The 11,736-nt window shown below is 58.9% G+C and overlaps 1 protein-coding gene and 1 long non-coding RNA gene across 2 annotated transcripts; one reads left to right on the plus strand and one right to left on the minus strand.

The window, feature by feature from the left end:
• Positions 1–2,763: 2,763 nt before the first annotated feature.
• Positions 2,764–10,661, minus strand: LOC141996386 (uncharacterized). Its single transcript, XR_012641538.1, has 4 exons — positions 10,449–10,661; positions 9,850–10,078; positions 8,537–8,720; positions 2,764–4,070 (listed from the first exon to the last, which is right to left on the minus strand). It is a non-coding gene; the product is annotated as an uncharacterized LOC141996386 (long non-coding RNA).
• Positions 5,790–11,411, plus strand: LOC141996385 (chymotrypsinogen 2-like). The gene is made up of 7 exons (XM_074968311.1): positions 5,790–5,873; positions 6,329–6,432; positions 7,155–7,234; positions 8,340–8,418; positions 8,730–8,910; positions 9,420–9,553; positions 11,250–11,411. Exons 1-7 carry the CDS (start codon positions 5,822–5,824, stop codon positions 11,409–11,411), a joined length of 792 nt encoding a protein of 263 aa, XP_074824412.1. The 5' UTR covers positions 5,790–5,821.
• Positions 11,412–11,736: the final 325 nt, after the last annotated feature.

An 11,736-nucleotide genomic window follows, 5' to 3' on the forward strand; every position in this document is an offset into this window, starting at 1 on the left:
AGCTGGGGAGTCCCCTGCGCAGAGATATTTGGCTCTCCCCAGCCCACAGTCAACAGACCCTTTGCACTTCTGCCCCCATCCAGAGGCTGGGTGGCTTTCCTCGGCGCCTGTTCAGCTCACCAGAGCGCCCTCAGAGCGGGGCGTGGGGCTTTTCCTGGCTAGCCAGCACACCTGTGGCAGGTGCCAGAAGGTTTCTGATAAGCACGGGGGATGGGCAGCACCCTGACCCGGACACAAGTGGGCAATAGGCTGAGCAATAGGGCAGCAGGAGACCCCTCAGCTGCTCTTCTCAGCTCCAGGGCTCCGCAGTGAATGCCCCGCAGTGTGCTCGGATGCTGCCGCCAGTTTCCGACTCAGCTGCCAACTGATGCTTTCAAGACTTTCCCTCCATCTCCTCCCTGTTCGGTCAGCTCCAGTCTGTGCATGTTCATCAGTTGCATTTGTCCCCTCCACCTTCTCTGGGTTGCCTTTGCATGGTCCACTCATGGAAGAGATCCTGGCGTCACTGTGGGGAGTTCTCTGAAAACATCCATTCAATGTGCAGTGGCCGTCAAAAAAGCGAACAGAATGTTGGGAATCATCGAGAAAGAGCAAGATAATAAGACAGAAAATATCCTATTGCCTCTGTATAAATCCACGGTACGCCCACATCTTGAATACTGCGTGCAGATGTGGTCGCCCCATCTCAAAAAAGATATATTGGAAGGTTCAGAAAATGATTAGGGGTATAGAACAGCTTCCGTATGAGGAGAGATTAATAAGACTGGGACTTTTCAGCTTGGAAAAGAGGCGACTAAGGGGGATATGATAAGAGGTCTATAAAATCATGACTGGTGTGGAGAAAGTAAATAAGGAAGTGTTATTTACTCCTCATAACACAAGAACAAGGGGCCACCAAATGAAATTAATAGGTAGCAAGTTTAAAACAAACACAAGAAAGTTTTTTTTCCACACAACGCACTGTCAACCTCTGGAACTCCTTGTCAGAGGGTGTTGTGAAGGCCAAGACTATAAGGGGGTTCAAAAGGGAGCTAGATAGATTCATGGAGGACAGGTCCATCAACGGCTATTAGCCAGGATGGGCAGGGATGGTGTCCTTAGCCTCTGTTTGCCAGAAGCTGGGATTGGGTGACGGGATGGATCACTTGATGATTACCCATCCTGTTCATTCCCTCTGGGGCACCTGGCACTGGTCACTGTCAGCAGACAGGATACTGGGCTGGATGGACCTTCGGTCTGACCCAGTCTGGCCATTCTTATGTTCTTAATCACCAAGTGATCCATGCCCTGTCACCCATTCCCAGCTTCTGGCAAACACAGGCTAGGGACATCAGCCCTAATAAATCAATTCATAGGAACTGACTCTGTGGGTGCTCTGTGGCTGGAACACCCATGGGGAAAAAACAGTGGGTGCGGAACACCCACGGGCAGCCCCGCATCAGTTCCCCCCAGCACCTCCCCCCTGCTGGCAGGCCCCTGGATCAGTGCCCCCCTCCCTCCCAGCGCCTCCCGCATGCCGCAAACAGCTGTTTTGCAGTGTTCTGGGAGGCTGGGAGGGAGGGAGGAGGAGTGGGGACACCATGAGCTCCAAGGAGGGGGCAGAACTGGGAGGGAAGATGTGGGGTGGGGGCAGGATGGGGGTGAGGCCTTAGGGGAAGGGGTGGAGTGGGGGCGGTGCCTGGGGCAGAGCCAGGGGTCGAGCACCCGCCAGCAGTTTGAAAAGTCGGCACCAATGAATCAATTAAAATATAAATATAGTCCTTACATTTCACTGTATAGTATATAGAGCAGTCGAAGAGTCGTATGAAATTCTAGTTTGTACTGACTTCCCTAGTGTTTTATGTAGCCTGCTGTAAAACTAGGCAAATATCTAGTTGAGTTGATGTACCCCCATGGAAGACCTCTGTGTACCTCCAGGCGTACATGCACACCTGGTTGAGAACCACTGCTGTAATGCATCTCAGCCCTTCTAGAGGAGACATGATTCCCTCCTGCTATGGAAACACTGCCCCAGCCTCTCTACTGGCCATTTCATGGCAGATGCTGATGTAGGTTCTCTGAATACATGAGAAATACTCATCTGAAGGAAATAATCCACCTGGGAGCAGGTGAAGGTTCAGAAGGGCCACCCCCACTCTGATGGGGGTCCTTCCAGCTCAGTGGCCTGTCTCCAGCTGGGCCCAACCACAATGCTTCGGAAAAAGCTGAGCACCGTCCACAATGCACCTGGCCAGTTGTGAAGCTATTACCCCCTGACTCCCTCTGATAATCAGAGTACGTTCTCAAGTCATAAACAGGGTGACCCTGCACATGCATCCCAGCTAAACGCCTTGATCCCAGTCAGGAGATTAATCAGCACTTTGGAAATCCAGACTCGGCCCTTAATGCCATGATGTCCTGTAGCAATGAGTTCCACAGGTCCATTATAAATGTGTAAAGTATTATTTATTTTTATTGGCACTATACATAATATTTCAGAGTAGCAGCCGAGTTAGTCTGTATTCGCAAAAAGAAAAGGAGTACTTGTGGCACCTTAGAGACTAACCAATTTATTTGAGCATAAGCTTTCATGAGCCACAGCTCACTTCATCGGATGCATCCAATGAAGTGAGCTGTGGCTCACGAAAGCTTATGCTCAAATAAATTGGTTAGTCTCTAAGGTGCCACAGTATACATAATATTGTTATACAGATAGGCACTGACGGCTGCCACTAGGGGTGTCTCTGATCCAAAAACTATCAGACCTTTTCAAACCATTGGTTGTCAAGCACCCTTACTCAGGCTCAGCAGAAGGAGCAATTAAGGCCCTTGATGTTGTAAAAGCAGCTAGGGGCTACTGCCCAAAGCACTAAGTTGCATGGCATTCATAATTGAGGTGAGTGGACAGGGCGGGGGGTTTCCCCTGGGCACAGACACATGGGCTAGGAGAGCAGGTTGCAGCCTGGAGAAGGAGCTGGGAGTATGGCCCTGAGAGGAAGCAGCTGGATGGGGCTTTCCTGGGCACAGAGCTTGCTGGAGTTGCAGACTTGGGGATGTCTGAGCTAGTGCCTGCTGTCATTCAATCCTACTGTGCCCAGGGGAGCAGGACTGTGTGCGCTGTAGCAGGGCAGCCACCAACAGAGGGCTCTCTTGTGGTGTGGGCAAGCTGTCCCTGCCTCAATTTCCCTCTGCTGGAGTCCCCGTAATTCCATGACACAGCACATGCCACATGCCGGCATCTTCCACCACACTCAGGCTCTTCCTCAGTCCTCTTCTGTCCCTGCCATCCCTTCCCCTGGCGTGCCAGCGTGCTCCTCCAGCGGGACCCTCCCAGCCTCTCTGCTGGGAGATCACTTCCCCTGCGCAGGTCCTCTGACTCCAGCTCTCCACCATAGAGACATGGAGGGGGGTGGGGTAGCCTGCTCTGCTACATCCCTGCCTCTGTCCAGCCCACCCCTCTGCTGCCTTCAGCCCGCCCTCAGAGATGGCCTGTATCTCTGTCTCCCTAAGCCCTTGCAGTGCCAAGTGCTGCCCCGCCCTCTTAACTGATGAAAGGGGCGGGGCACTGGTCCTGGCACAGGGGCGCTGGACCTGCCTTCTATCCAGGCCAGCCAGCCAGGGTCTCCTGTGACTGTGGGGCCTATTTCCGATCCTCCGTCTGTTCACGCATCCGGGCAGAGTTCCTCTGGGCGGCATCCACTGGCTCCATTGATGCCTTTGAGGAGCAGTGGGCGCTGTCCGGGGTTCTCTACTCGGTGTCCTCTGCCGGTTCCCTTCGTTTGACCCTTTGACCACACTCCTGTCCCTGTTATTTCATTAGTTGTCCCCCGGAATCATTTGGTTTCCAGGTCCTGTGGATCCTCCCCTTAGGCTGAGGGGGGGTCCTTTAGCAGTGGGCAGGCTTTCGCCCACCCACTTCCCGGATCCCAGTAGGATCCAGGCCAGCCACCCTGGGCCAAGGCCATTCTTTGTGAGCAACTAGCCAAAGAAACTCGTGATGTGCATCCTCCCTTCCTCTTCCTCCTGCAGCGACCGGCCAGGCCTCACTTCCTGGCTAAAAGGGGCAGCAGCCACTGCTACCATCTCCGGACCTAAGAAAGGATCAAAGGTGGCATTCACAATGGGAATTAGGCGCCTCTTCCCATGGGAGTTGGGCACCTACGAGCCTTCTTGATTCCCTCAACTCTGCATGATGTCAAGTATCATAGGGGTAGTCGCGTTTGTTTGTATCCATAAAAACAATGAGGATTACGGTGGCACCTTAAAGACTAACAAATTTATTTGGGCCTAAGCAATTTCTCCTCTCTTGGAATTGACACCTCCCTCATCAATTATTGGGAGTGGACTGAATTGACCCTGTCCGCACGGGTTCTCCACTGGTGAGGTACCTCCCTTCTCTTCATGTGCCAGTATCTATCTATGCCTGGATCTGTCATTTTCACTCTATGCATCTGAAGAAGTGGGTTTTTTACCCATGAAAGCTTATGCCCAAATAAATCTTTAAGGTGCCACCAGACTCCTCATTGTTTTCCCTCAACTCTGAGCCACTTGGCCAAATCCCCTCCAGCTCTTCTCTGGAGGTGACACAACCTTGTTGGGGCCCTCTCCTCACACGGGGGCAGCCTCTCCTCTGCCCCTTGGCAATCTCCCACGTTGTGGAAACCAGAGCTGTCCCTGGTGGGGGAATCAGCCTGTCTCAGCACTTGCTAGGTTGGCATCTGCCACACCAAGGGCTCAGCCCTACACCTCCTGGGGACGGACGCTAGAGACTGTCAAGGGGTTAAAGCCAGGGCTGCGCTGGCGTCTGGCTAATCATACCCCCTGCTGATACCAGCTCAGTTTAGCCTCGGGCACAAGCAGCCGCTTTCCACTTCCTCGCATGCAGCACCAGCGCCCCCATGACCCCAACGCCCACCCTCTGGCCCCGAGTGCCCATTCCTGCAGGACTGGGCTGGGAAATCCCCCTCCAGGGTCAGCAGCTTGGCCCGAAAACCAGTTCTCTGGGGGACCCAGAACAAAGAAACCCAGAGATGGGCTGGCAGATGGAGGTCTTCGGCTGCATCCCAGCCCCTGCCCTGGGACAGCACAACCAGCCAGTGCGAGGTCCGGGGCAGGGCTGTCAAAGCAAAGGTGCTCTGAAGGAAACCACACCACAAGAAGAGCAAGGAGAGAGGGAATAACAGGTATAAATGGGGCTGTTATTCCCACAACATCATGACAATATGCACTGAAGCGGGCAGGCCCAACTGCAGGGACTAGGACTCAGGACTCCTGGGTTCTCCATGCAGCTACATCCCGGACACACTAAAGGACCCTGGGGCTAGTCCCTGCTCTGCAATGGCCCATCTGGCTGGGGTGGGGGCCACAGGAGGGTGCTGGCTCACCACGCATGGTGCTGGGAGGATTAGGCAGTGCCAACAGTACGCCAGAGCAATTTGCCATCACTAACACCTCAGTGGGGAGGGGCAGTGTGCACCCCACACTGCGAGGCAAGGCCCTAGCTGCCTGGCACCCGGATCTCCCGGGGTTGTCACTCCCTTGAGGGTAGAGGGTCACTGACTCCTATGGGCTCCCTGCTCCCAGGCCTATGCCCATCGGCTCTCTGGCTCTCACGTGGCTCCCCACACTCCTCCAGAGAGCAGCTGCTGCGGTCCCAAGCCCTGCCCCCAGCCAGCCTGACCCCTGGTGCTCTGCCCATGGCTCCTTTGGGGCTGCCAGCTTATCTCCCCAAGGACAGCAGGGTGGAAAATTGGCTCCTGTCCCTTTCTGAGCTGCCTCCTGGCAGGAGTATATAAAGGGCTACTGACCCTGCTTGGTCTCCGCGACCCATGTAAGAAGCACAATGGCTTTCCTCTGGCTCCTGCCCTGCCTCGCCTTCCTGGGCGCAACCCATGGTAAGTGCCACCCGGCCTCCTTCGACTGCCAGCAGGGGCTGGAAGGCCCAGAGCCGGGGAAGGGTCTCTCTGCCACAGGGAGCTCCCGAGAAGATGCAGGTGACGGTGGCCCCAGCCCTGTCGTTACTCCCGCAGCTGGAGAGACACTGCTGATGGCACAGATGGATGCAGCCAATGCCATGCTGTGCTCGACAGCGCTTGGGCCCCCCCCCAGTCCATCCTTCCCCCAATGGCGGCAGTACAGCCCTGGCCCTGGCCCTGGGGGATGCCCCCAGGTGAATTGGAGTGGGCAGTGCATGCCCATGGCTATAGCAAAGGCCCCCAGCCACTGACTGATCCCCCAGCTACCGCCCCACTGCTGGGGTGCCCCACGGAGCAGCCTGGGCCCTAGCGCTGTGCTCCCTCCCCGCTGGACACCAGGAGCTGTGGTCAACTCCTCTCCTTCCCTCCTGCAGGCTGCGGCCTCCCTGCCATCCAGCCTGTCATCAGCGGCTATGCACGAATTGTGAACGGCGAGACGGCGGTTCCTGGATCCTGGCCCTGGCAGGTCTCCCTGCAGGTGAGAGCCCAGCAACCCCTTCGGCCAGGCAGGGACCCCCATGGGGAGCAAAGCTGGGGGGAAAGGCAGGAGGGGCCTGGCCCTTAGAGAACCCGGGGAGGTGGGGATGTGATTTCATGGTGTCCCAGGGCAGCTAGGCAGTGTCTCAGTGCTACTGGGGATTCATCTGACAGGGCCTGCACATGCCCATCACCTTGGTATCTGGGCCCCCAGCTGCTCCCTGCGGCACCCGCCTCCACGTTCTGTGTTCATTTCCCAGCAGCACTGGCTGCCCCTGGCTGCTTAGATTGGCTCCAGTGTGTAGATGGATTCCCAGCCTCCCTGCCCCCAGTCGGTGCCTGCTCTACTGCGGAACAAGGGCCTGTTACCTGACAGGGGCAGCGCTACCCAAGATAGTGGGATGAACTGACCTGGCCTCTCTGCCGCTCCAAGGGCACCTACCAGGACCCTTCCCCCAGCCCTGCTCCATCTGCCAGGCCTGCCCCTGCTGCAATCTGTGTCTGGCAGAGCCTGGCAGATGGAGCAGGGGGCACTGGGTGTCTGGAGGGTGTGCCTGCCTCCCAGGGATGGGTCTCAGCCAGCTGCTCCCCCTTATTTTGATGCTTTGGCCCCGATTCCCCTCCCTTAGTTCCTGGCAGCCCCCTCCAGACAGCAGCGGGGGTCCCTGGCACGTGGCCATGGTGGGCCAGCTCAAACACTGCCTGCTCTCCCCCTCCCCACAGGACAACACCGGCTTCCATTTCTGCGGCGGCTCCCTGATCAGCGAGAACTGGGTGGTCACGGCTGCCCACTGCAGAGTCAGGTAGGAACCTAGGCGGGAGCCACGGGGCGCCAAGGCCCTAGGGTTACCAACTTTCTAATTGCACAAAACCGAACACCCTTGCCCCTTCCCCGAGGCCCTGAGCCTTCTCACTCCAGCCCCCCTCCCTCAGTCGCTCGCTCTCTCCCACCCTAACTCACTTTCACCGAGCTGGGGTAGGGGGTTGGGGTATGGGAGGGCTCCGGCTGAGGGTGTGGGCTCTGGGGTGGGGCTGTGGGCTCCTGGAGGGGGCTCAGGGCTGGGGTGCAGGTGAGGGGTGTAGGGTCTTGGAGGCAGTTAGGGTGCAGGAGGGGGTCCTAACCTGGGGCAAGGGGTTCGCGGCGCAGGAGGGGTTCAGGGGTCGGGTTCAGCAGCGCTTACCTCAGGCGGCTCCAGTCGGTGGTGCAGCGGGGCCAAGGCGGGGTTCCTGCTTGCCCTGGCAGTGGCTCCACGCTGCTCCCAGAAGCAGTCAGACTAGACTGAGGCACGTTGCCCAAGCCTGCAGGCACCGCCCCCGCAGCTCCCATTGGCTGTGGATCCCAGAGCTTCCCTGACTGCCCCTGCGCCTAGGGGCCGCGGGACATGTTGCCGCACTGGGAGCCATACGGTACCAGGGCAGGCAGGGAGCCGGCCTTAGCTCTGCTGCGCCACCGACCAGACCTTTAACAGGTCAGTCCGCGGTGCAGAGCAGAGTCACCAGGGTCCCTTTTCAACCGGGCGTTCCAGTAAAAAAACGGACGCCTGGCAACCCTGCAAGAACCAGGCACTAGAGTTGGACAGGCGGGCGAGGGGACACAGAGGGGATGGATGTGCCACCTGCACTGAGCTGTCCTGGCAGATACTGCTGGGGATGGGGCCCAGGCATCAGTGTCCTGACACAGGGAGCTCTGCTCAGGGCACACATCCCCAGCTGCTTCTTTCAGCCCTGCAATCCCCAGAGCCTAAGCCAGCTCCAGGGGATCCCACTGCCCCTGCCACACTTCCTGGGCACAGATCCCCCCACACCAGGCCTGGGCAGTGCCTGAGGGAGGGGACAGAAGGTGCTGCAGGGAGCCAGGCCTGCCCCACCATTCCCTATACTCGGGGCTTCCTTTTCTTCCCCCTGCAGCACCAGTGACCGTGTGGTTCTGGGGGAATTTGACCAAGGCTCTCCGGCCGAGGATGTGCAAGTCCTGCAGATCGCCCAGGTAGGGGGCTGGCCGGCACAGGGTCCCCTCGGGGGCTGCACACGTCCTCCGTCCATGGGCCTGGAACACCGGGCCCCCAGTGAGCCTTCGTGCCCACCTCAACCCCCGGTACACTCACAGGTCAGCCTGTGCCATGTCTCACGCGCAGAACTCCTCAGGGTCCTGCAGGGGGTGGTCGCGGTCTCTGGGGAGTCCGGCTGGGGTGGGGTGGATGCGGCCTACATGGGTCCTGCTGTGGGGTGGATGAGATTTCGGTGGGGTCTCCGACAGGTGCTGGATGTGGTCTCAGACTCCGCTGTCTCCTGTGGCAGGTTTTCAAGAACCCCAGTTTCAGCATGTTAACCGTGAAGAATGACATCACCCTGCTGAAGCTGGCCTCCCCAGCCAAGCTGACAGCCCGCGTGTCCCCCGTGTGCCTGCCCGAGGCCACCGATGACTTCCCCGGAGGCCTGACCTGCGTGACCACGGGCTGGGGCCTGACTGATCCCAAGGGTAAAGTCTCTGGGTCTCTGCACCGCTCTGGCCGCTTGGAGGACAGAGTCCTGGAGTGCCAAGGGGAACTCAACTTAGCCAACTGATCTGACTGCGCCCCATCCCCTCACCTCAGTCCCCCGCCTCCTGACCTTCCCGGGCACATACTGGACTAGGAAAGGGGGCCCTACTCAGGACCCCCAGCTCTGGGCAGCCTTCTGCCCCTTCTGGCTAGAGTTCCAGGCCCTGCCTCTCTCCCTGCCCCTTGCCAAACCCAGAGAATTTGGCTGGAAGGCCCCCCCAGGGGTCCCCACTTGACTGGACACAGCTACCCTGTGCGTGCCCCAGGAGGGCAGGGGCAGCTGGGGCCTTTCCTCTGCAGAGGGGCCCCGGGGGGGGGAGCTCTCCAGGCCCTCCCTCTCTGTTGGGGTCCCAGTGCCAGGCGAGGCCATGGGGCTGTATTGCCAGGGTTCGGGAGCTGCCCCATGCTGCCCAGCTGACGCCGTCTCCTGCCTGCCTTTGTTTTCCAGCTCAGAACACCCCAGACAAGCTGCAGCAGGTGGCCCTGCCCCTGCTGACCAACACGCAGTGCAAGACCTACTGGGGCTTCAGGATCGCGGATGTCATGATCTGCGCGGGCGCTGCTGGAGCCTCCTCCTGCATGGTACCCAGCTCTGCAGTGCCGCGGCCCCCTGTGCCCACCTGTCTGGCCACACATCACTCCTAGTGCTGGCACAGATCCCCAGGATCCATGCTATGGCCCCCACTTTAGAACAGTCTCTAGGGAGAACCACTGCAATGTGCCAGACCTCCAGGGGGTCTCACTCTCCCTCCGGGTTAGAGCACGACCTCACCACCTCCTTAGACTGGCCTTCAGCTCCCCTGCATCACACTGCGAGGCCCACTGTGCCAGCGCCCTGCCCAGATGCAGGGACCCCCACTGTTCGGGCGCCACCTCACCTCCAGACGAGAGGCCTGACTCCTTCCAGCAGCCAGTTCTTCTCTTATGCCTTCCAGGCCGGGGTTTGGCAGCCGGGTATCCTTGCCCAGCTTCCCTGCCAGAGATGGGCAATCCCTTATTCGCTGGCTGTCAGAGCCCTGTGATTGAGTTTCCTGTTGTCTTCTCAGACACTCCATTGATATGGGGACTCAAGCCCAGATAGCTAGTACCACTTGTCTCTTCACCTGCCTTGAGAACAAACAGTTCTTTTCCACCCCACTGGGTAACAATGCAGCAAAGAGGGGAAACTGAGGCACACACCAGCTTCCTAAAAATAGCCTAGAAAATTCCCACTTCACCACAGCCACCACCGAGACGACTGTCCTTCTGGCCACCTCCCCCTTCAGCTATCCCTGCCTGCCTGTCACCCCATCCCTACAGCTGTCTGCATAGCCCTCCTTTGTCCATCCCTGGCTGCATGCAGCCAGCCTTCCCTTCCTCCATGCACCTGGAACAGGGTGGCCCCAGGCTGCTGCACAATTGGGACATCTGCCTCAGTTTCCCCTTCCATCACCCCTAGACCGGAATACAGTGTCTCAGTGTGCAGTTCAAGGCCTACCTCCGGGCATGGTGTATTCGTGTACATGTTCAGGAACATGCAGAACCCTCGTGGTAAAACTGGTCTGCCCAAACCCCCAAAGGACAGTGACAGCTGCTTTCCATGGAGCGTATCCAGCCTGTTCCCAGCTCTTTGACCCCGCTCCAGGCTCTACTCTCCAGCCATGCCCCTGAGGGCCCCCAGATTCGCTCTTCCCCTGGAGCCCCCAGTCTGGTCTCCTGGGAGAGGGCTCCCCGCGGTATCCCACTCCACGGGTCTCTTTGCTTGCAGTCCTATCCCAGATCCCCCATCCAGCACCAATCCTCTTGGTTCAGGCTCAGTGCCCCCTAACCAGCCCGGTTCTTCCCCTTGTTCCTAGGGGTCTCAGCACAACAGCTCCCAAAACTCCACTGGGCTCCCCAGCTCTGGGCCGTTCTCCCCACCAATAGCTTGCACCTTTAGCTAGTCTCACCCTCTCTGTGATGTGATCTACCTCTGCCCCCTACCTCTCTCCTTGTCCTCCCCCTGGGCCCCTTTCTTAAGCCCACCTGGGAGGCAGCTGACCAGTCACAGGGGCATGGGCCTCTTCTCTCTTAAAGGGCCAGTCTCCCTGCGACACCCCTTGTTTCTCTGCCCGTGATCCCCGCTCCCCATAGCTCTCCCCAGCCCTGGGACCCGCAGTGGATACACAGGGCCCCATCCAGACAAGTGCAGACTCGTTTGCATTTGGGGAACAGCCGGTGGATGAGCAAGTCCCCCTCGCTTTGCGACCCCCTGGAAGGAGACGCCCCCCCAACCTGCTGCTGCTGCTTCTCCTTGCAGGGCGACTCCGGCGGCCCCCTGGTGTGCCAGCAGGACGGCGCCTGGACCCTGGTGGGGATCGTCTCCTGGGGAAGCAGCACCTGCTCCCCCTCCACGCCCGGCGTTTACGCCCGCGTCACCAAGCTCAGGGCCTGGATTGACAAGACCATCGCGGCCAATTAACGCAGCAGCACGTTCCCAGCGTGACGGGTCAATAAAGGCACATCAGAGACTGGCCATGCCCGTGCCCTGCAGTCCTTGGCTCCTGGACCGCGACAGGGCTCATGGGAGGGGAGAAAGTGGGGACCCCCTGGCCTCGTCTGCTCTCACCCCCGGGCTGGGGGAGTTTGTCCTTGTAGCCCACTGTCCCTGGGGCTCTCCGAAGGCCCTACAAGTTCTGCGGGACGCTGTGGGTTGGGCGCCCCGAGGCCACCTGCAGAGGGCTCACGACGGGCCTGCGCGGGCCAGGGGAGGGCTGTCATGCCAGGCGGCACCAGCGGCCTTCCCC

This window comes from Natator depressus, chromosome 12 (genome assembly GCF_965152275.1).
Source record: "Natator depressus isolate rNatDep1 chromosome 12, rNatDep2.hap1, whole genome shotgun sequence".
Lineage (NCBI taxonomy): Eukaryota > Metazoa > Chordata > Testudines > Cheloniidae > Natator > Natator depressus.

Bases quoted from the DNA above. Each gene is read 5' to 3' on its own strand.
- LOC141996385 (XM_074968311.1), top strand. From the start codon at position 5,822: ATGGCTTTCCTCTGGCTCCTGCCCTGCCTCGCCTTCCTGGGCGCAACC. The intron at 8,419-8,729 runs GTAGGGGGCTGG...CTCCTGTGGCAG, and splicing joins AAGTCCTGCAGATCGCCCAG to GTTTTCAAGAACCCCAGTTT. The intron at 8,911-9,419 runs GTAAAGTCTCTG...TTTGTTTTCCAG, and splicing joins GGGCCTGACTGATCCCAAGG to CTCAGAACACCCCAGACAAG.